This window comes from Anabrus simplex, chromosome 1 (assembly GCF_040414725.1).
Source record: "Anabrus simplex isolate iqAnaSimp1 chromosome 1, ASM4041472v1, whole genome shotgun sequence".
NCBI lineage: Eukaryota > Metazoa > Arthropoda > Insecta > Orthoptera > Tettigoniidae > Anabrus > Anabrus simplex.
Genome location: NC_090265.1, coordinates 1,080,040,584 through 1,080,066,361, shown reverse-complemented (window position 1 = coordinate 1,080,066,361; position 25,778 = coordinate 1,080,040,584). Strand labels below are relative to the sequence as shown.

The window sequence follows — 25,778 nt, the reverse complement described above, 5'->3', positions numbered from 1 at the left end:
ATTTGAAATTAGCTCATTATTTAATTGTACTTGGATGAACCGTCAGAATCATGTTCACTTGGTGTGTAATGGTCATCCTTATCCATAATTTCAGAAACCCAGTCTTCCATAAGAACATCCAATATGGATTCACAATCTAAATTTCATGCAGTTGAATTAGAATTAGAAATGCTAAATATTCACAAGAATGACAGAAATAAGCCGTCTATTGAATACACTCTCTTCCTGTCCGCATGCACATACTTTCCCACTCACTTCACAGCTGAGAGTGAAAGATGACTCTTTAGGGGCCGATGACCTTCAGTGTTAGGCCCCTTAAAACAACAAGCATCATCATCATCATCATCATCATCATCTGAAAGATGACTCACCCACAGATTATATGGGAATGCAGCTGTGTTATCAATGCCTTGAAAGAATATCTCTCGACTTATGTTCAAAACTAGTACATCTTATGCTTACAGTAGCATCCAGCAGTATACTGGTGAAGTCACAGATCGCTGAAATGGCAGTTTCTATTATTTGCCTTATTCTCTTCGGGGTACACTCAAACAGAGAAGTGTGCAGGAACAACCCTCACTCTCAAGCACGAGATTACAAGTGTAATTTACAGCATAAATCAAGACGAAATGCAGTGAGTTTTCAAGAACTTCCTGCATTGGTGTGACTCGTGCTTGGAAAAGAATGGTGAATACTTTCAATAGCTGCTGTGAGGCATAGGTTAAACAAAACCTTCAGAACTGGTACCATAAATTATCAGTTAAATATATTGTGACCGTTCATCACATCATCAACACTATATTGTGGCATTCCGCCGCTCAAATATGCCGTTTTCCGCGCTTTCATACGTTAATTAGCGCCCAAGTCAGCGCACGTCCACCCTCCACGGGGTGCGAGTGGCGAGCTGTCAGCCCCACGCACCAAACTCTCTTTGCGCGTAAGTACTGTACCGAGACATATTTTCGCCTCCGGCCAGAAGCGCTCTCACTCAGGCGCGACAGAGAAAGAAACACTCCCACAGCAAGTAGGTCACGGAGGTCGTGCCCAGCGTTGGCAAATATCACTTTTCCGCTCCTTTTCCCGCGGAAACACCGCTGCCAGAAACCTGTCTTCAATTGTTTTCAGGAGAGAAATTAACATAACTCGCATACTACAAGGCAGATTTTCATGACTCAAGGTTCATTAAAAGCGGCGAATTTTATAGAAAATTTTGACACCAAGAAGTCCTTTACATGATTCTAATGGAATAATCTACGCAGTCTACGGACATCCCACAGGTGTTCACCATCTGGAGAAAGCTGTTAGGGTGACCGAAGCCACGGAACCGCCAAATTGCAAGCCCCTCCCTCACTGGGATATCAAAGGACGCTTTCGAGATTAAAGCAAAATGCGTGAAGCAATCAAAATGACAAGTGATCAGTAAAAACTCGCGCAATTGAGCTTTAATTTGATGCATTGATCGATCCTGGAAACCACGTGCCACCGGACCGATTTCTGCAGGTAGGAGGAGTCTTACCCTCTCTTTCGAGGCTGACACGTTTCATGATAAAAGGGGGTGCGAACTGAGGCAAGCATCTTGTTCTATTCTGCCAGTGGCATAGTGAAGTGGTACCTAATGTGAGTGACTCTTCGGTATTCTTTGCTTCAGTGCTACAAAGTGTGACCAGTCAATAATCATTTGAATAGTGTTTATGTAGCTGAAATTCTATCAGTGATATGATTATGTAACAGTGGAGTGAAGATTTAGTGATACTAACAGAGTGCGGTATTTAACCCTAACCATGACGGTCATATGATATGCAGAGCGCTTATGTGTATGAATATATGAGTAAAGAAAACGTAAATCAAACGCTAGTAGGCTGTGAAATCGTGTAAGTAAATTCACGAGTGTATTAATTGCCGAAGAAATAACATGGGAGATCCAGTAACCATATAATGATGAATGATCAGGTGTAGGAGAAAGTGCGGCTCAGTGGTGACGCGTAAACTCAGGGCGATATCGGTAAAGAAAAAAATCCCAGACGTAGTAGCTAATCTGTACTCCCATATAAACTAGTGCTGAATTAGGCAAGGTCAAACCACGTTCGTAAGGGTAGCTTTGGGACTTCTAATAACAGTGAAAGTGTGAACGTGATAATTAGGGCCTAAACTGCCAACAGTGGGATAGACAGCCAATAGGGAAAGCAACGGGCTACAAACATTACCGGTGCTTGGTTAGAGGACTCGAGCCTATGAGTCTCTCTGATCATAGAAAATTATAATGTGTTGCCAATTATCACAATTATAATTAAGTCAGATTCCCTCATTGTGGTGTGCCAGTGACATCAGTCTCCGAGAAAGAAGAGAATCAACGGGAGGCCCGCACTTAATCAAGACGCCGTGGAACCTCAAGGACTTCCTACTGTGTACGGCGAATCAAGACATCATGCCATCCACCCAGCGGCAGCCGAACACCGGACTCCAGGTTGCTGATACTGTCGTAATGGACGACTAAACGACTAGATGTGCCTTCTTGGGTGAGCTGTGGGGTGATCCAGGCAGATGAGTATTGTGAAAATATTTGAAAGTCTATTTCCTGTAAAAATGTAAATATTTAATGCATGCAGATTCTTTAGAAATGTAGGGTAGGATTTCGTTGTTCTCAAAGGGATGGCAGTAGTTATTGATAGGGCTAGTGTTTATGTTTCTTCACGGTCGGGGACCGTATTTCTTTATTTAATATGGGAATTCATGCATGGTAATTTAAGACCCTAGATTTGATTTACCGTGGAGCACTATGGGAATTAAAAGGGATTATTTAATATTCTTGAAAATCATTCCCTGTACCATCGATAAAAAGATACGAGTAATATGAGTCATCTGGAAATTTCAAGGTTTTCTGTAGTAGATGCTTCACGTAATGTGTTAGGTCATCCCCTGTATAAATTAAGTATGGCGAAGAAGAAACCTCGATATGACAAGTGAAGTGTGATAATGTGTGAATTTATTTAGAACGCGAGTATTAGCATACTTTGTCCCGAATGCTAGGGCCTTTCTTTCTTCCAAAATATGCGTGTATTGGTTATGCCGAGAAATGAGATCGAGCTACTATAGCCGATAAGGAATAGATCGAATGCGGTGTTGATGAAATATAAGCAAAGTATGCGCAAGGTTGTTTATCCCGTGCTAATGGTATAAAGTAGGCTAGATGCAAGCCGATGTGTTTAATTGATGCGTGTGGCATCCAATGAATAATGATATTTTGAAGCGAAATGCCGAGGTGGCTAGATAACGGGACCGAGTTCCCTTGTGTTGAAAGTGAAAGTGCAGGGTGAGGACAGTGTAAACAGCTGGCCGGTGAGATTTAAAGTCCGGCCAGGTAAGGAGGGATGTGAAATACTATCACCGCTGTGAGAGGAACTTAGTGTTAGAGGGCTCGTTCTCTTTCTCTCCGGCATCGATATTACACGCAACCAGTCAGAAATAAACACCGTTGGTTAGACCTACAATTCCAATAAATGAGAGAATTCCCCCATTTCTTTATGTTAATTAAAACGACTAGGGATTTTCAGGGTGGAAGTCACACTTCACAATTGTCATGGGACATGAGTTCATGTCTCATCAGCACCAGAGGCAGTTATGCTGCTGCCATCAGCTACGGGCGGATGCCCCGGTCCGTGATTTATATTGTAAATGTCGAGTGTATTTATTGTCTTTTATCCACAGGTGTGATATGTATTTGATACTGTATTGTTTCTGTTTCGCTAAATATGATTCATTTAGGGGCCATCGTTGTCCAGATGTCTAATTCGTGTATATATATATATATATTTAAATGACGTCCCCTTGGAACACACGATGTGCATTATTTGTTTATTTCATGGGATAGCGAGATAGGTGTTTTTCTTTCTAATAAGTGAGACGACTTTCAGGTATTTTAGACAAGCTCATATATCAAATACGCCTCACCTGGTTCATTCGATAGCTAATGTTAATTCTCGCCAATAGGACGACGACTTGGTATTTGAATATATAGTGGAATAATGTAAATAAGGCGAGTAATACAAGATACGCCATCATCCAATTATTTCTGTGTACAACGGTACTAGTGCATAATGTGTTTGAATATCTTCAGAGTGAATTGCAATTCTAGGGAAAGGACTAGAGAGGACAGTTACACACTCAAGAAAATTTACGGTGTCTAATTTATATGTTTAATATGGTGGCATATCCATGTATAAATTATCTACGTGTTTTCTCAGGCATTAAATTTTTTTTAAAGGAAACGTAATTCATTCTTCTCATTTCATAGGTAAATAGTATTCCTCTTATTATTATGATTCCCCTACTGTAAATTATTAGATTACTGCCCAGTAAGGACAGACTGCGACCCGTATGTCTCTACCGGCTCAGCTAGTGCCTTGTAACGCTAGTAGGGGAGAAGGGGTCTTCGGCGCTGCGCCCGGTCGAAGGCCTCATCCAAGGTGTTCCATTTTGAACGTCATGTTGCGGGTATATTATGGTCTATTGATGTACTGATACCACGAAAGGTTACATCAAGTGTGGCGCCCAACGTGGTGCAGTGTTATTTATGGGCAGATTTACACCTAGGTTGCGATATCGAGTTTGACACCTCGCACGTGTTGTATTTTTTTGTTTTTGTTTTTCTTGGCAAATCCTGTAATGCCCTTATGGCGATAGAAAATATGACATAGCCAAATATTAGGCACAAGTTCGAACACCGCTACTATTGAAGGAGAACCTAGTAAAGTAGTATTGCCAAACTGGCACGGTCAGAACTGAACGAATGGAACACTGAATTTATTCCGTATATTCGATTTTTGTTAGAACAGAGGAATACATGCTATTTAAATGAGTGATAAGGTAAATTAAATTTAAATAATAACTGTAGGGAGAAGAATGAAATATCGCGCGTCCAGGTTAAGTGGAAATATGCGCGGGAATCACTCAGATTATAGCAGACCCAATAATATTATGGAGTTGTGAAACTTCATGGAAACAGTGAAATGATTTTCCCAACAGTGAGGATAAAATGATTAGACGGAATTCTTCAAATTCCACTGGTCATGGGTCTAGGCTAAAGGTACTGCATGTGCAGCAGGCCTTGGTAGTTTAGGGGATATATCCCACGTAAAGTGATTATATATCGCGTATGAGAGGGGATGCCTCATCCCACGACTCTTGTTTTCTAAATGAACAGTGCGATGTTGTCAGTTTAAGACGGGGAATTGTCTGCAAACGCATCTTGCCTGTCTTGAAGCTGAGAGCATTCAATGTTTATCGATCGTACCATGTTTCAGGTACAGGTAAATTCTCGAGCCCCTGTAGTCGCGAATCTTATTATTATTATTATTTCATGAAGGGCTAACATAGATTGTATTTATTATATATCGGGATGATATCCATGAATTACGTATAGTATACTGAGAAAGCACGGTAATTATTATGAGGTGTTACGCAGCTGTTATGAAGCTAGTTTCGGCATAAATTATCCTGTATTTTTCAAAAGACACACCTTCTTTCGTTAGGGAATAAGTCGAATGAACCAAGGTTTCATGAAGCAGCTCAATCTCAAGGGGGCACTAATTCTCAAGAATACAGTTTAACATGGATTTAGAGGCAGTGAAGGCAATGTTCGCCCAATTGTTGGCCGAACAGAACGAGAAATTGGAGCAGGCAAATACACGGCTTAATGAACGTTTTGATAAACTGGAAGAGATAAACGCGGAAAACCAGGAACGTTTCAGTAAGATGAACGCGGAAAACCAGGAACAATTCAGCAAAATAAATGCAATTTTAGATCAGCACACTAGTAATATGGGACAGATTAATGCACGATTAGAGGGGTACGAAGCATCAGGCAGAGCCCAGGCCGCGGAACTTAAGGACCTTTTTACCTCAAGTATTAGCGATGTCACACATCGTATAGACTCTCTTACATTAAAATTGGATCAGACAAACGTCCGCTTAGACGAAAGAATAAGCGAAGCTAATAATAAATTAATCGTTCAGCAGACTAAGGTGGAAGAGTTAGAGGTCAAATTAAATACAGAAGTGGAGGAAATGATTCATCTACGAACTAAGTTCGAAGACTTATCTCTGAGGTCCCAAGAGATCGAAGAAAATCTGACACAGGTGGCGGAACAAACGGAAATTAAATGCAAGGAATACATCGACCAACAAATGGGTCAGGCAAGGGTCGAACTTAACACTTCCGCTGAGGGAAAACAACGGAAAACCCAAGGCAAAATAAAAGTCCTGAAGAAGCCAGAGAAAGGCAGCCAAGGTATACTAGGAGTTCACATAATGCAAGATACGATGAGAGATTTTCCCCATATGAATGAAGGGACTCCAGCTCCTCTTTCACAGGATGTTAATTCGACTCCCACCTACAGTCTAACACGTGTGATTCGGAGAGGCAAGACAAGACAAAAGAAGAGCAGGAAGAAGATGGATAGGAGGAAATACCAGAGGAAGATGAAGAAAACAAGAGAACTGCCCGTCATCCGGAAGACTCCAGTCAAGATTAATATTCACGGAGGATCAAGCAAAGAGATCCGGAAATTTCTTGCATGGACCCGCGGAATGGAACATGTTACCCAGCATCGGAAGTTATTGACGATTATGAAGAGATGCATCACGGAGTCAAACCGACGGCAGGACGATATCCAATTAATTAGAGATAGATTGGAGAGATTAAGTGACAGTGGAACTATCCAGAAGAACTTCTTCATAAAACGCAGAAGTAAAGGAAGACGTCAACCCAGCTCAGCACTCCCGTCAAGCTACGGACTGAAGAAGACTATTATTACAATGGGAATGAGAAGATGGCGCAGGGAAGAGAAAGCTGTTGTGCAGCGTGACTATGACAAAGGACGACAAGGGTTCAGCCTAAATCCTCTTACTCTTAGGTGTGCCGGAAGGGGCTAGTGAAAGGCTGACACAATGACAAATTCTAGTCAGAACAGATATGTATATAATGTATATATAGAATAATATAAAGTAATCGACATAAGGCATTAATGATAAGAAATACTATTAAGTATGACCATTAGGATAACAAGCTAAGAAGCATCATGAATTATGCGGCACGATGAACCTAAAAATATCCAAACAATCAAGAGGACAGAGAACTGCCTGAGGAACGAGATGATGAACAAATGCCCGATGATGAAGAAGAAGACGACGACGGATCCAACGCCGCAGGAGAGCCTGAACGAGAAGAAGACGAGATGAACTGCCTGATAGTTGACGGAGTCCGCCGCGACGCGGATGATGGCGACAAGGAATCAAACCAAGATGATTACCGTGAATGGACGGAGGGAAGAAACATGATGACTGAGGAATACCTGCGTATACTGCTGTCCAGATATGAGTTGAGGCGCGAAAATAACAGTCTACGTAACTGTCAAGTGTGACATGGCAGAAACCATGAACTGGAAAGAAAAATCCCTACTCGTGATTTTTCTTTGTCAAAGTGGGGAGAGGATGTGACCGTTCATCACATCATCAACACTATATTGTGGCATTCCGCCGCTCAAATATGCCGTTTTCCGCGCTTTCATACGTTAATTAGCGCCCAAGTCAGCGCACGTCCACCCTCCACGGGGTGCGAGTGGCGAGCTGTCAGCCCCACGCACCAAACTCTCTTTGCGCGTAAGTACTGTACCGAGACATATTTTCGCCTCCGGCCAGAAGCGCTCTCACTCAGGCGCGACAGAGAAAGAAACACTCCCACAGCAAGTAGGTCACGGAGGTCGTGCCCAGCGTTGGCAAATATCACTTTTCCGCTCCTTTTCCCGCGGAAACACCGCTGCCAGAAACCTGTCTTCAATTGTTTTCAGGAGAGAAATTAACATAACTCGCATACTACAAGGCAGATTTTCATGACTCAAGGTTCATTAAAAGCGGCGAATTTTATAGAAAATTTTGACACCAAGAAGTCCTTTACATGATTCTAATGGAATAATCTACGCAGTCTACGGACATCCCACAGGTGTTCACCATCTGGAGAAAGCTGTTAGGGTGACCGAAGCCACGGAACCGCCAAATTGCAAGCCCCTCCCTCACTGGGATATCAAAGGACGCTTTCGAGATTAAAGCAAAATGCGTGAAGCAATCAAAATGACAAGTGATCAGTAAAAACTCGCGCAATTGAGCTTTAATTTGATGCATTGATCGATCCTGGAAACCACGTGCCACCGGACCGATTTCTGCAGGTAGGAGGAGTCTTACCCTCTCTTTCGAGGCTGACACGTTTCATGATAAAAGGGGGTGCGAACTGAGGCAAGCATCTTGTTCTATTCTGCCAGTGGCATAGTGAAGTGGTACCTAATGTGAGTGACTCTTCGGTATTCTTTGCTTCAGTGCTACAAAGTGTGACCAGTCAATAATCATTTGAATAGTGTTTATGTAGCTGAAATTCTATCAGTGATATGATTATGTAACAGTGGAGTGAAGATTTAGTGATACTAACAGAGTGCGGTATTTAACCCTAACCATGACGGTCATATGATATGCAGAGCGCTTATGTGTATGAATATATGAGTAAAGAAAACGTAAATCAAACGCTAGTAGGCTGTGAAATCGTGTAAGTAAATTCACGAGTGTATTAATTGCCGAAGAAATAACATGGGAGATCCAGTAACCATATAATGATGAATGATCAGGTGTAGGAGAAAGTGCGGCTCAGTGGTGACGCGTAAACTCAGGGCGATATCGGTAAAGAAAAAAATCCCAGACGTAGTAGCTAATCTGTACTCCCATATAAACTAGTGCTGAATTAGGCAAGGTCAAACCACGTTCGTAAGGGTAGCTTTGGGACTTCTAATAACAGTGAAAGTGCGAACGTGATAATTAGGGCCTAAACTGCCGACAGTGGGATAGACAGCCAATAGGGAAAGCAACGGGCTACAAACATTACCGGTGCTTGGTTAGAGGACTCGAGCCTATGAGTCTCTCTGATCATAGAAAATTATAATGTGTTGCCAATTATCACAATTATAATTAAGTCAGATTCCCTCATTGTGGTGTGCCAGTGACATCAGTCTCCGAGAAAGAAGAGAATCAACGGGAGGCCCGCACTTAATCAAGACGCCGTGGAACCTCAAGGACTTCCTACTGTGTACGGCGAATCAAGACATCATGCCATCCACCCAGCGGCAGCCGAACACCGGACTCCAGGTTGCTGATACTGTCGTAATGGACGACTAAACGACTAGATGTGCCTTCTTGGGTGAGCTGTGGGGTGATCCAGGCAGATGAGTATTGTGAAAATATTTGAAAGTCTATTTCCTGTAAAAATGTAAATATTTAATGCATGCAGATTCTTTAGAAATGTAGGGTAGGATTTCGTTGTTCTCAAAGGGATGGCAGTAGTTATTGATAGGGCTAGTGTTTATGTTTCTTCACGGTCGGGGACCGTATTTCTTTATTTAATATGGGAATTCATGCATGGTAATTTAAGACCCTAGATTTGATTTACCGTGGAGCACTATGGGAATTAAAAGGGATTATTTAATATTCTTGAAAATCATTCCCTGTACCATCGATAAAAAGATACGAGTAATATGAGTCATCTGGAAATTTCAAGGTTTTCTGTAGTAGATGCTTCACGTAATGTGTTAGGTCATCCCCTGTATAAATTAAGTATGGCGAAGAAGAAACCTCGATATGACAAGTGAAGTGTGATAATGTGTGAATTTATTTAGAACGCGAGTATTAGCATACTTTGTCCCGAATGCTAGGGCCTTTCTTTCTTCCAAAATATGCGTGTATTGGTTATGCCGAGAAATGAGATCGAGCTACTATAGCCGATAAGGAATAGATCGAATGCGGTGTTGATGAAATATAAGCAAAGTATGCGCAAGGTTGTTTATCCCGTGCTAATGGTATAAAGTAGGCTAGATGCAAGCCGATGTGTTTAATTGATGCGTGTGGCATCCAATGAATAATGATATTTTGAAGCGAAATGCCGAGGTGGCTAGATAACGGGACCGAGTTCCCTTGTGTTGAAAGTGAAAGTGCAGGGTGAGGACAGTGTAAACAGCTGGCCGGTGAGATTTAAAGTCCGGCCAGGTAAGGAGGGATGTGAAATACTATCACCGCTGTGAGAGGAACTTAGTGTTAGAGGGCTCGTTCTCTTTCTCTCCGGCATCGATATTACACGCAACCAGTCAGAAATAAACACCGTTGGTTAGACCTACAATTCCAATAAATGAGAGAATTCCCCCATTTCTTTATGTTAATTAAAACGACTAGGGATTTTCAGGGTGGAAGTCACACTTCACAATTGTCATGGGACATGAGTTCATGTCTCATCAGCACCAGAGGCAGTTATGCTGCTGCCATCAGCTACGGGCGGATGCCCCGGTCCGTGATTTATATTGTAAATGTCGAGTGTATTTATTGTCTTTTATCCACAGGTGTGATATGTATTTGATACTGTATTGTTTCTGTTTCGCTAAATATGATTCATTTAGGGGCCATCGTTGTCCAGATGTCTAATTCGTGTATATATATATATATATTTAAATGACGTCCCCTTGGAACACACGATGTGCATTATTTGTTTATTTCATGGGATAGCGAGATAGGTGTTTTTCTTTCTAATAAGTGAGACGACTTTCAGGTATTTTAGACAAGCTCATATATCAAATACGCCTCACCTGGTTCATTCGATAGCTAATGTTAATTCTCGCCAATAGGACGACGACTTGGTATTTGAATATATAGTGGAATAATGTAAATAAGGCGAGTAATACAAGATACGCCATCATCCAATTATTTCTGTGTACAACGGTACTAGTGCATAATGTGTTTGAATATCTTCAGAGTGAATTGCAATTCTAGGGAAAGGACTAGAGAGGACAGTTACACACTCAAGAAAATTTACGGTGTCTAATTTATATGTTTAATATGGTGGCATATCCATGTATAAATTATCTACGTGTTTTCTCAGGCATTAAATTTTTTTTAAAGGAAACGTAATTCATTCTTCTCATTTCATAGGTAAATAGTATTCCTCTTATTATTATGATTCCCCTACTGTAAATTATTAGATTACTGCCCAGTAAGGACAGACTGCGACCCGTATGTCTCTACCGGCTCAGCTAGTGCCTTGTAACGCTAGTAGGGGAGAAGGGGTCTTCGGCGCTGCGCCCGGTCGAAGGCCTCATCCAAGGTGTTCCATTTTGAACGTCATGTTGCGGGTATATTATGGTCTATTGATGTACTGATACCACGAAAGGTTACATCAAGTGTGGCGCCCAACGTGGTGCAGTGTTATTTATGGGCAGATTTACACCTAGGTTGCGATATCGAGTTTGACACCTCGCACGTGTTGTATTTTTTTGTTTTTGTTTTTCTTGGCAAATCCTGTAATGCCCTTATGGCGATAGAAAATATGACATAGCCAAATATTAGGCACAAGTTCGAACACCGCTACTATTGAAGGAGAACCTAGTAAAGTAGTATTGCCAAACTGGCACGGTCAGAACTGAACGAATGGAACACTGAATTTATTCCGTATATTCGATTTTTGTTAGAACAGAGGAATACATGCTATTTAAATGAGTGATAAGGTAAATTAAATTTAAATAATAACTGTAGGGAGAAGAATGAAATATCGCGCGTCCAGGTTAAGTGGAAATATGCGCGGGAATCACTCAGATTATAGCAGACCCAATAATATTATGGAGTTGTGAAACTTCATGGAAACAGTGAAATGATTTTCCCAACAGTGAGGATAAAATGATTAGACGGAATTCTTCAAATTCCACTGGTCATGGGTCTAGGCTAAAGGTACTGCATGTGCAGCAGGCCTTGGTAGTTTAGGGGATATATCCCACGTAAAGTGATTATATATCGCGTATGAGAGGGGATGCCTCATCCCACGACTCTTGTTTTCTAAATGAACAGTGCGATGTTGTCAGTTTAAGACGGGGAATTGTCTGCAAACGCATCTTGCCTGTCTTGAAGCTGAGAGCATTCAATGTTTATCGATCGTACCATGTTTCAGGTACAGGTAAATTCTCGAGCCCCTGTAGTCGCGAATCTTATTATTATTATTATTTCATGAAGGGCTAACATAGATTGTATTTATTATATATCGGGATGATATCCATGAATTACGTATAGTATACTGAGAAAGCACGGTAATTATTATGAGGTGTTACGCAGCTGTTATGAAGCTAGTTTCGGCATAAATTATCCTGTATTTTTCAAAAGACACACCTTCTTTCGTTAGGGAATAAGTCGAATGAACCAAGGTTTCATGAAGCAGCTCAATCTCAAGGGGGCACTAATTCTCAAGAATACAGTTTAACATGGATTTAGAGGCAGTGAAGGCAATGTTCGCCCAATTGTTGGCCGAACAGAACGAGAAATTGGAGCAGGCAAATACACGGCTTAATGAACGTTTTGATAAACTGGAAGAGATAAACGCGGAAAACCAGGAACGTTTCAGTAAGATGAACGCGGAAAACCAGGAACAATTCAGCAAAATAAATGCAATTTTAGATCAGCACACTAGTAATATGGGACAGATTAATGCACGATTAGAGGGGTACGAAGCATCAGGCAGAGCCCAGGCCGCGGAACTTAAGGACCTTTTTACCTCAAGTATTAGCGATGTCACACATCGTATAGACTCTCTTACATTAAAATTGGATCAGACAAACGTCCGCTTAGACGAAAGAATAAGCGAAGCTAATAATAAATTAATCGTTCAGCAGACTAAGGTGGAAGAGTTAGAGGTCAAATTAAATACAGAAGTGGAGGAAATGATTCATCTACGAACTAAGTTCGAAGACTTATCTCTGAGGTCCCAAGAGATCGAAGAAAATCTGACACAGGTGGCGGAACAAACGGAAATTAAATGCAAGGAATACATCGACCAACAAATGGGTCAGGCAAGGGTCGAACTTAACACTTCCGCTGAGGGAAAACAACGGAAAACCCAAGGCAAAATAAAAGTCCTGAAGAAGCCAGAGAAAGGCAGCCAAGGTATACTAGGAGTTCACATAATGCAAGATACGATGAGAGATTTTCCCCATATGAATGAAGGGACTCCAGCTCCTCTTTCACAGGATGTTAATTCGACTCCCACCTACAGTCTAACACGTGTGATTCGGAGAGGCAAGACAAGACAAAAGAAGAGCAGGAAGAAGATGGATAGGAGGAAATACCAGAGGAAGATGAAGAAAACAAGAGAACTGCCCGTCATCCGGAAGACTCCAGTCAAGATTAATATTCACGGAGGATCAAGCAAAGAGATCCGGAAATTTCTTGCATGGACCCGCGGAATGGAACATGTTACCCAGCATCGGAAGTTATTGACGATTATGAAGAGATGCATCACGGAGTCAAACCGACGGCAGGACGATATCCAATTAATTAGAGATAGATTGGAGAGATTAAGTGACAGTGGAACTATCCAGAAGAACTTCTTCATAAAACGCAGAAGTAAAGGAAGACGTCAACCCAGCTCAGCACTCCCGTCAAGCTACGGACTGAAGAAGACTATTATTACAATGGGAATGAGAAGATGGCGCAGGGAAGAGAAAGCTGTTGTGCAGCGTGACTATGACAAAGGACGACAAGGGTTCAGCCTAAATCCTCTTACTCTTAGGTGTGCCGGAAGGGGCTAGTGAAAGGCTGACACAATGACAAATTCTAGTCAGAACAGATATGTATATAATGTATATATAGAATAATATAAAGTAATCGACATAAGGCATTAATGATAAGAAATACTATTAAGTATGACCATTAGGATAACAAGCTAAGAAGCATCATGAATTATGCGGCACGATGAACCTAAAAATATCCAAACAATCAAGAGGACAGAGAACTGCCTGAGGAACGAGATGATGAACAAATGCCCGATGATGAAGAAGAAGACGACGACGGATCCAACGCCGCAGGAGAGCCTGAACGAGAAGAAGACGAGATGAACTGCCTGATAGTTGACGGAGTCCGCCGCGACGCGGATGATGGCGACAAGGAATCAAACCAAGATGATTACCGTGAATGGACGGAGGGAAGAAACATGATGACTGAGGAATACCTGCGTATACTGCTGTCCAGATATGAGTTGAGGCGCGAAAATAACAGTCTACGTAACTGTCAAGTGTGACATGGCAGAAACCATGAACTGGAAAGAAAAATCCCTACTCGTGATTTTTCTTTGTCAAAGTGGGGAGAGGATGTGACCGTTCATCACATCATCAACACTATATTGTGGCATTCCGCCGCTCAAATATGCCGTTTTCCGCGCTTTCATACGTTAATTAGCGCCCAAGTCAGCGCACGTCCACCCTCCACGGGGTGCGAGTGGCGAGCTGTCAGCCCCACGCACCAAACTCTCTTTGCGCGTAAGTACTGTACCGAGACATATTTTCGCCTCCGGCCAGAAGCGCTCTCACTCAGGCGCGACAGAGAAAGAAACACTCCCACAGCAAGTAGGTCACGGAGGTCGTGCCCAGCGTTGGCAAATATCACTTTTCCGCTCCTTTTCCCGCGGAAACACCGCTGCCAGAAACCTGTCTTCAATTGTTTTCAGGAGAGAAATTAACATAACTCGCATACTACAAGGCAGATTTTCATGACTCAAGGTTCATTAAAAGCGGCGAATTTTATAGAAAATTTTGACACCAAGAAGTCCTTTACATGATTCTAATGGAATAATCTACGCAGTCTACGGACATCCCACAGGTGTTCACCATCTGGAGAAAGCTGTTAGGGTGACCGAAGCCACGGAACCGCCAAATTGCAAGCCCCTCCCTCACTGGGATATCAAAGGACGCTTTCGAGATTAAAGCAAAATGCGTGAAGCAATCAAAATGACAAGTGATCAGTAAAAACTCGCGCAATTGAGCTTTAATTTGATGCATTGATCGATCCTGGAAACCACGTGCCACCGGACCGATTTCTGCAGGTAGGAGGAGTCTTACCCTCTCTTTCGAGGCTGACACGTTTCATGATAAAAGGGGGTGCGAACTGAGGCAAGCATCTTGTTCTATTCTGCCAGTGGCATAGTGAAGTGGTACCTAATGTGAGTGACTCTTCGGTATTCTTTGCTTCAGTGCTACAAAGTGTGACCAGTCAATAATCATTTGAATAGTGTTTATGTAGCTGAAATTCTATCAGTGATATGATTATGTAACAGTGGAGTGAAGATTTAGTGATACTAACAGAGTGCGGTATTTAACCCTAACCATGACGGTCATATGATATGCAGAGCGCTTATGTGTATGAATATATGAGTAAAGAAAACGTAAATCAAACGCTAGTAGGCTGTGAAATCGTGTAAGTAAATTCACGAGTGTATTAATTGCCGAAGAAATAACATGGGAGATCCAGTAACCATATAATGATGAATGATCAGGTGTAGGAGAAAGTGCGGCTCAGTGGTGACGCGTAAACTCAGGGCGATATCGGTAAAGAAAAAAATCCCAGACGTAGTAGCTAATCTGTACTCCCATATAAACTAGTGCTGAATTAGGCAAGGTCAAACCACGTTCGTAAGGGTAGCTTTGGGACTTCTAATAACAGTGAAAGTGCGAACGTGATAATTAGGGCCTAAACTGCCGACAGTGGGATAGACAGCCAATAGGGAAAGCAACGGGCTACAAACATTACCGGTGCTTGGTTAGAGGACTCGAGCCTATGAGTCTCTCTGATCATAGAAAATTATAATGTGTTGCCAATTATCACAATTATAATTAAGTCAGATTCCCTCATTGTGGTGTGCCAGTGACATCAGTCTCCGAGAAAGAAGAGAATCAACGGGAGGCCCGCACTTAATCAAGACGCCGTGGAACCTCAAGGACTTCCTACTGTGTACGGCGAATCAAGACATCATGCCATCCACCCAGCGGCAGCCGAACACCGGACTCCAGGTTGCTGATACTGTCGTAATGGACGACTAAACGACTAGATGTGCCTTCTTGGGTGAGCTGTGGGGTGATCCAGGCAGATGAGTATTGTGAAAATATTTGAAAGTCTATTTCCTGTAAAAATGTAAATATTTAATGCATGCAGATTCTTTAGAAATGTAGGGTAGGATTTCGTTGTTCTCAAAGGGATGGCAGTAGTTATTGATAGGGCTAGTGTTTATGTTTCTTCACGGTCGGGGACCGTATTTCTTTATTTAATATGGGAATTCATGCATGGTAATTTAAGACCCTAGATTTGATTTACCGTGGAGCACTATGGGAATTAAAAGGGATTATTTAATATTCTTGAAAATCATTCCCTGTACCATCGATAAAAAGATACGAGTAATATGAGTCATCTGGAAATTTCAAGGTTTTCTGTAGTAGATGCTTCACGTAATGTGTTAGGTCATCCCCTGTATAAATTAAGTATGGCGAAGAAGAAACCTCGATATGACAAGTGAAGTGTGATAATGTGTGAATTTATTTAGAACGCGAGTATTAGCATACTTTGTCCCGAATGCTAGGGCCTTTCTTTCTTCCAAAATATGCGTGTATTGGTTATGCCGAGAAATGAGATCGAGCTACTATAGCCGATAAGGAATAGATCGAATGCGGTGTTGATGAAATATAAGCAAAGTATGCGCAAGGTTGTTTATCCCGTGCTAATGGTATAAAGTAGGCTAGATGCAAGCCGATGTGTTTAATTGATGCGTGTGGCATCCAATGAATAATGATATTTTGAAGCGAAATGCCGAGGTGGCTAGATAACGGGACCGAGTTCCCTTGTGTTGAAAGTGAAAGTGCAGGGTGAGGACAGTGTAAACAGCTGGCCGGTGAGATTTAAAGTCCGGCCAGGTAAGGAGGGATGTGAAATACTATCACCGCTGTGAGAGGAACTTAGTGTTAGAGGGCTCGTTCTCTTTCTCTCCGGCATCGATATTACACGCAACCAGTCAGAAATAAACACCGTTGGTTAGACCTACAATTCCAATAAATGAGAGAATTCCCCCATTTCTTTATGTTAATTAAAACGACTAGGGATTTTCAGGGTGGAAGTCACACTTCACAATTGTCATGGGACATGAGTTCATGTCTCATCAGCACCAGAGGCAGTTATGCTGCTGCCATCAGCTACGGGCGGATGCCCCGGTCCGTGATTTATATTGTAAATGTCGAGTGTATTTATTGTCTTTTATCCACAGGTGTGATATGTATTTGATACTGTATTGTTTCTGTTTCGCTAAATATGATTCATTTAGGGGCCATCGTTGTCCAGATGTCTAATTCGTGTATATATATATATATATATATTTAAATGACGTCCCCTTGGAACACACGATGTGCATTATTTGTTTATTTCATGGGATAGCGAGATAGGTGTTTTTCTTTCTAATAAGTGAGACGACTTTCAGGTATTTTAGACAAGCTCATATATCAAATACGCCTCACCTGGTTCATTCGATAGCTAATGTTAATTCTCGCCAATAGGACGACGACTTGGTATTTGAATATATAGTGGAATAATGTAAATAAGGCGAGTAATACAAGATACGCCATCATCCAATTATTTCTGTGTACAACGGTACTAGTGCATAATGTGTTTGAATATCTTCAGAGTGAATTGCAATTCTAGGGAAAGGACTAGAGAGGACAGTTACACACTCAAGAAAATTTACGGTGTCTAATTTATATGTTTAATATGGTGGCATATCCATGTATAAATTATCTACGTGTTTTCTCAGGCATTAAATTTTTTTTAAAGGAAACGTAATTCATTCTTCTCATTTCATAGGTAAATAGTATTCCTCTTATTATTATGATTCCCCTACTGTAAATTATTAGATTACTGCCCAGTAAGGACAGACTGCGACCCGTATGTCTCTACCGGCTCAGCTAGTGCCTTGTAACGCTAGTAGGGGAGAAGGGGTCTTCGGCGCTGCGCCCGGTCGAAGGCCTCATCCAAGGTGTTCCATTTTGAACGTCATGTTGCGGGTATATTATGGTCTATTGATGTACTGATACCACGAAAGGTTACAATATTACTCCAGTGCATCATGTTACAGCTCTCCTCGGTGAGACCGTGAACACTTTGGTCAAATAAGATTTGGTCCAGCCCATGAATTTCTCGGTGCATTAAGTTTGCATCTCTCTGTGTTAAAATATCTTATTTTTCTTCATCAAGAGTTGAAAAAATATATCATGGGAGTGTTACAGATGAGTAGAAGTCATACTGAAGAGAAATATTACCTGGTACGGTATTGTAGGAGATAAGAAAGCCTCCATCATTGCCCTGATCATCAGAGTGAAAGCGGATTCCAACAACAGGGCCAGAACTCATAATTGGTGCAGGAGTTGAAGTAGTACATAGTTTCTCCAAAACAGGCGAATGATTCGACAAACCATCCTTAATCTAAAAACATAACATATGCTGCATTAAATTCAAATCCAACCTTAAACATATAAACTAGTTCATTCCCAAATGGAAAAAAGTTTTGTGTTCTGTTCTAGAAAAAATTATGAATAATCAAATTCATTCAACATGTAAATATCATATCAATTATGCACTCTGTTAAGACTAGACAGAATTTATTACCTTTTGAACATTAGTTTTGTTCATGATTTGCAGAACCAAGTGTACCACTTAACACACTTAACGTACTTATAGTAGGTAGTGTAAGTAATGTAAGTAAGCAGTTCAAAGTAGATAGAGGGGTATAGAGAGTAAGAGAAAGAGGCCAAGGCAACAATGGTTTAGACTTGGTTCTGAATTATTTAATGATGACAGGAGTTGTGGAACTAAACGAAGCCACAGAGTTAGTTGCAAATAGAGGACTGTAGTTAATTCACAGAGGCTTGTAAACTGAACAATGAAAGGCATACCCATTTATAATGAAGATGTATGAATGATAAAAATTAGTAAAGAATGATGCTGTTTTCACTATTGTTTTCAATGGTAAATGAATATTGGACTATTTACTACTGTTACTATTTACCTGCTGTAAAACTGGGAAACCACGAAAAACCATCTTCAGGGCTGCCGACAGTGGGGTTTGAACCCACTATCTCCCAGATGCAAGCTCATAGCTGCGCGCTCCTAACCACACAACCAAATCACCTGGTCAAAAATATATGTGATAAAGTCTCCAGTTACAGTGTGGTTTCATAATGATGAACTTAAAAATATGTGCTCAAAGCTTGTGGAGTCTTTGCCAAATCATATAAAGCAACTTATAAAACTGAAATCATCATTATTTTATCAGCAAATACCAGGGCATTCAGTTCAAAGTCTTCACAGATTACTATTATGAACAAGAGCGGTGATAGGGCACTTCTTTCTTTTGACACCTCTCTTTGACTCAAACAATTTTGACTGACCACGGCCTATCTGAACACAGCTGTAACAATTCTGGTACAGATTATTTTATCATCAGGTAGTTCGGCACCTTTAAGTCTTCCAGATATTCCCAGATCATGTTTGGGGTCTTTTCAATGTCCAAAAATGTAATCACAAGATTCTTTCCATGTTTGTATCATTTTTCTGTAAGCATGCTTATGACAAAGATGAGATCCATAGTACTTCAATCTTCCTTCAATCCATGTTGTTCTTCCTCAAGCAATGGTTCCAATATCCTCCAAAATCTTATTTCGATTATATTTTCCAACAATTTCAGGGTGTGCGACAACAGCATTATGTCCCAGTAGTTTCCACATTTCCATCAGTTGCCCTTTTTAAATAGTGGGACTTCTTTTATCTAATCTTCTGGAATTTTGTTTTCTTCCCAGTTCACTGAGGGCACTTTATATAGCCATTTTTTTTTTCAAGGTTGCTTTAAGTCGCACTGACATAGATAGGTCTTACGGCGACGATGGGACAGGAAATGGCTAGGAATGGGGAGGAAGCGGCCGTGGCCTTAATTAAGGTACAGCCCCAGCATTTGCCTGGTGTGAAAATTGAAAACCACGGAAAACCATCTTCAGGGCTGCCGACAGTGGGGTTCAAACCCACTATCTCCCGAATACTGGATACTGGCCGCACTTAAGCGACTGCAGCTATCGAGCTCAGTGTAGCCAATTTAAGCCTGGTATTCCAGCTGATTTTATCACATCTGAGGTAAGATCAGCATTTTCCTTGATAAATTATTCCAATCTCTTATTTCTCTCCCTATAAATGAATATTTTCCTCAATTTGTCCTTTCAAATTACAACCTTGCATATTCTGCTACTAATGTCACTCCATGCCATCTCTCCACTAATTGCTCAGAACATCCTGCGTAGTTGAGCACCTCATCTCCTTATTCCCATGTCTTCCTAGGCTTAAGTTTGCAACATTTTCATAACTCTAAGGAGCTTACACAGTTCTCATATCACACAATGCTGGTGTGGGTCTCATACATTGAAACCATACTCTGATTAAGGTGTTACCTGAGACTTAAACACACACTCATTTTAATCCTTACTAGAGACCCTATATCTCCAATAACGATATGAAGAGATATATACCATTTATTTACAACTTTGTGTTTACATGATTTCTCCAATAAAAATCATTTCTTATATTAACACCTATACAGTATATCTACCCCTTAAACACAGTTGTTAAAACTGAGAGGACTTTTCCTCTTGATGAAATTTACAATCTGACTTTTCATCCCATTTACCACTCTACCCTTGCCTGCTGTCCATTTTACAATATTGTCAGTCTTTTTGCTCACAATCTTGTAACTTATTCATTGTTCTATACAGTATAACATTATCTGTAAAAAAATCCTTATCTGTAATACCAGTTCATATCATTTATATACCTAAGAAAATATGAATGCCGTATATAAATGTGGGATGCCCCTTTTAATCATTACAGGAGCAAAAAAGGGGAACCACATCCTTTGTACACCAGATATGAATGTTGGCCTGAAATGTGAAGGTGCGGAACAAAACTGTAAAAATTCAGTGGAAAATTCCATTTTAGAAAAAAAATCATTATTCCAGACTGTTTAACACGTTGAGTGCCGAGCCGATTTTAGCACACTATTCCACTGGTGCCAGGCATGTTTTTTAATAGTATTCCGCTGGTGCCAAAGCAATTGTACGCGTTGTAGGCTGTTTATATAATCTTGGGATGTATTTATGTGATGTACTAAGTAAATATTATCTCTCCATACCAAGGTCATGTGTGATGCCATATGGTGTCACATCAATTTTTACGAAAGATGAAATATAGCATGACGCCATATGGTGTCACAGATTTTTTGACATGGAATATCTATTCCACCTTTCATTTTATTGTACGTTATTACCATTTTCGGTTTAACCACATCTTCGTGTTTCCTGTTCTTTTTGCCCGTAGCAATTATATCATTAGAACATTTGGTTGACATAATCAGCACGTCCCGCTGATCTCTCCACTTCATCACTGTCAATCCATTTCCATTCTCCATTGCAACGAGTTCTCCATTCTTAAGCTTTGCATTTACAACATCCTTTGGTAAACCTTTTCGATTTTTCCTAAGTGTGCAAATAAAATATGTCTTACGATCCAGTAGCACCTCAGCTAACTCAATTGATGAGTAATAATTGTCGGTGCAGAGAAAGCGGCCACTGTCCAGATAGAGATACGGGTCCATAAGTTGCATTACAACTTGAGTAGCCATGCTCAGTGTATTCTGAGCTTTCAAGGTACCTTTACCAGCGTATACTATAGTTTTGTTTCTGTAGCCCATGTCATCGCACAGCTTAAATTGTTTAACAACGTACCTGTGTGCCTTACCAGGCATAAATTGCCGGAATGATAAACGAGCCCTCCACGGAATCATTGATTCATCAACTATGAGGTTTTCACCTGGGGTTTTGACACTTTTGAAGTTCATATGCATTATATCTAACAGTGGCTGAATCTTGTGCAACTTTCCAGCTGAAGCACCGTTGGGACCAAAGTGCCAGAATCGAAGTAGTAACTGAAAACAGTTTATTGACATTGCCTTACCAGCTACACTACTTCCATATACAGAACACTGGCTCCAGTAATTTGATAATGAAGGCGTTCTTACAAGACCCACCCACAATCTCAAACCTATAAAAAATTTCATTTCCTCCTTTGTAGTATCTACACACTCCTTCAAACAACTAGACCGCTTAATATGCATAGACGCTAGTGTTTGATTTGCATTGATATTAGTTTGTAGTACCATCAAATCAAGAACTTCATCTGTGAGGAACAGTCAGTAAAACTCATATGGTGTGGCTGTAGAAGTATCAATTTGAAGATTTAGATGCTCCTGGCCTGTAAATGGAATATCTTTCTGTGCCCGTACACAAGGACCCGAGACATCATTGTTCACATAATTGTCTGCACCATTTGCATCATCACCGTCCCCACCTATAATATCACTATCTGTATCGCCATCGTCTTCCGCATCACTCCATACATCCGTCATGCAGTCACTGTCAGTGCACTCATCATCACTAACATTATATTCACTGCCATCAACACTTACATCTTCCTCATCATCAGAATCCATCAGTAATTCACAAATATCCACTGCACTAATTATCTTCTTTTGCAAGTCGCTTACCATTTCTACTAAGATTATTGCCAATATCTTCCATTTTTTATATTTTTGCACAACTATACAAACTGAGTGATAATACGTACATAAACGAGGAATAAACAATGCCTGGCGCACTTTCACCTGTGACAATGACCACTGGCCAGTCAGTGACTTCGGAAGAATACTGTGGCACCACATGGTGGCACACAGTAAAAATACATAGCTGGAATATACCCTGAAGTTCGCTCTTCACGTAATACCAATTTTACGCGCATAGATATCACAGCTGATTATCCATGGTGCATCACCTGAAACTCTACTGTGCCGCCATATGGCGTCACGCCAACTCTGATTTCAAGAACGGTGTGCCGCCATATGGCGTCACGCCAACTCAAATTTGAAGACCATCGTGACGCCATATGGCGGCACGTGGCACCCAACGTGTTAAATATTGAAGATTGGGAACGTGTTGTGCTAGAGTTGAACCCCGTTCACAATCCTTTAATCGAAAGTCTATCATGTGGCCAGGTATTTTGTTAGGTAATCCTCAAAATTTATTAAGTGTGCATATGATTAGTGAGAAGTTTTGAATAGTGGACAGTAAGCAGGTTCAGGATATAGGAAGAGAATGAGTGGCATACAGGGATGCTGTAGTAGAAACAGCAAGGGAATGCCTAGGAACAACTGTGTGTAAAGACGGGAAAAAGTGAACATCTTGGTGGAATAATGAAGTGAGAGCAGCTTGTAAACGTAAAAAGAAGGCTTATCAGAAATGGCTCCAAACAAGGGCCGATGCAGACAGGGAATTGTACGTAGATGAAAGAAACAGAGCGAAACAAATAGTTATTGAATCCAAAAAGAAGTCTTGGGAAGATTTTGGTAATAATCTGGAAAGGCTAGGTCAAGCAGCAGAGAAAACTTTCTGAACAATAATAATGAATCTTAGGAAGGGAGGTAAAAAGGAAATGAACTTTCGAGTAATTCAGGCGAACTCATAATAGATCCTAGGAAATCATTGGACAGGTGGAGGGAATATTTTGAAAATCTTCTCAACATAAAAGGAAATCTTCCTGGTGGTGCCGCAAACAACCAAGCTCATGGGGAGGAGGAAAATGATGTTGGTGAAATTACGCTTGAGGAAGTGGAAAGGATGGTAAATAAACTCCATTGTCATTAGATGAAATTAGACCTGAAATGGTGAAGTATAGTGGGAAGGCAGGGAATAAATTGCTTCATAGTGTAGTAAGATTAGCATGGAGTGTTGGTAAGGTACCTTCAGATTGGACAAAAGGAGTAACTGTATCTATCTATAAGCAAGGGAACAGGAAGGATTGCAACAACTATCAAGGTATCTCATTGATTAGTATACCAGGCAAAGTATTCACTGGCATCTTGGAAGGAAGGGTGCGATCAGTAGTTGAGAGGAAGCTGGATGAAAACTAGTGTAGTTTCAGACCACAGAGGGGCTGTCAGTATCAGATTTTCAGTATGTGCCAGGTAACTGAAAAATTTTACGAGAGGAATAGACAGTTGTGTTTATGTTTCGTAGATCTAGAGAAAGCATATGACAGGATACCGAAGAAAAAGATTTTTGCCATACTGGGGGACTATGAAATTTAGGGTAGATTATTAAAAATCAATCAAAGGCATTTATGTTGAGAATTGGGCTACAGTGAGAATTGATGGTAGAATGAGTTCTCGCTGGGGGTCAAAGGGGTAGTATGTGATCCTGTGGGTGCACTCCTTGCTGATGGGAGTGCACTAGCAAAACACAGGAAATGCCATTTATTCCTACCAAGTCCAATACATGCACGTCCACGCCGTGGCCTCTGGGCAACAGGTACATTTTTCAAGGTACACGGCTAAATCATGTAAGGGCAGAAAGCGAGTTCACAACGCTTAAATGGGGACCAATCAGCTAAGGGAGACAACCCTAACAGAAAACATCAGTCCTCCAAGATTACTGGGGGTTGGAGCAAAGCTAACAACCTCTCTCCGGAAAACAAACTGTTGCGAAGCCCCAGAATAAGCCTCAGGATGGTGGATTTAATAGATGGCGAGCTAAGCTAAAGGCAATGGATTATGCAATTGGTACATGGAATGTACGCACCCTTCTACGAGCCGGAGCATTGAAAGTATTGACGCAGAAACTAGAAGTCAACAAAGTGGACATAGCAGCCATCCAAGTAACAAGATGGTCAGGAAGAGGTGAGATCTGGGACACCAAAACCCACACAATATTTGATAGTGGGAAGCCAAGGAATGCACAAGAAGGAGGAGTAGCATTTATAGTACGAAAACAAGTCAAAGGTGATGTACTACAGTTTTTGGCACTAAATGAAAACTGCCAACGCTGCGTGTTAAAATGCGATTCTATAATTTAACAATTGTAAATGTATATGCACCAACGGAAGACAAGGAGCAGATAGTCAAGGATCAGTTCTATGCTGAACTGGAACAAGTGCTAGATTCAATCCCATCAAACGATGCTAAGATAATAGAGACCTAAATGCACAAATTGGGAAGGAGGAGATATATCAAGGAATAATAGGGATCCATAGTTTACACAACAATACTAATGATAATGGACAGAGATTGCTTGACCTTGCTACCAGCAGAAACATGAAAGTGATGTCGTTTCCCTCATAAAGAGGTACACAAGCAAACATGGATATCGCCGGATGGAAAGACTTGCAATCAAATAGACCCTGTACTGATGAAGAAAAGATGGGCATCCAATATTATGGATGTCAGATCATTCAGAGGAACAAGTTGTGGCTCCGACCACTTTCTAGTTAAGGCAATCTTAAGGTGCCGCATTATGAAAGCAAGGAAGGAAGGAGTGAGTAGGATAGAAAAGTACAATACTAGTGAACTGAAGAATAAGAAAGTATCAGAAGATACGGGGAAAGAATGGCAGAAGTTCTGGAAGAGAAATATAATAAGGACCAAACAGCAACAGTCGAAATGAAATGGACTGCTCCGAAGGAAACCGTTAAGGCCATGGCAAAGGACATACTAGACATTGTACCCAAAAGGAACACAAAGGAATTGTTTGATGAGGAATGCCAAAAAGCCATAGAAGAAAGAGATAAGGCATATAAAACATACCCAGAGAGACCAATAAGCGTGCAGAAACAAGAGGTTGAAAACCAGAATAAAGAAGTAAGGAATGTATGTCGAAGAAAGAAGAGAAGAAAATTAAATGAGAAAATGGCTAGAATAGTGGAGGAATTTAAAGAATATAATAGCTACATGGCTTGCAGAGAAGTTAAGGAACTGAAAGAAGGTT

At 41.0% G+C, this 25,778-nt stretch overlaps 1 protein-coding gene across 1 annotated transcript in view; it reads right to left on the bottom strand.

The window, feature by feature from the left end:
- The window catches only part of Cubn (Cubilin), an 882,604-nt gene that overhangs the window by 706,028 nt on the left and 150,798 nt on the right, over positions 1–25,778 (bottom strand). Inside the window, exon 14 of the mRNA XM_068225286.1 lies at positions 18,189–18,351. Coding sequence (XP_068081387.1) covers positions 18,189–18,351 — 163 coding nt within the window. The remainder of the gene's footprint in view (positions 1–18,188; positions 18,352–25,778) is intronic.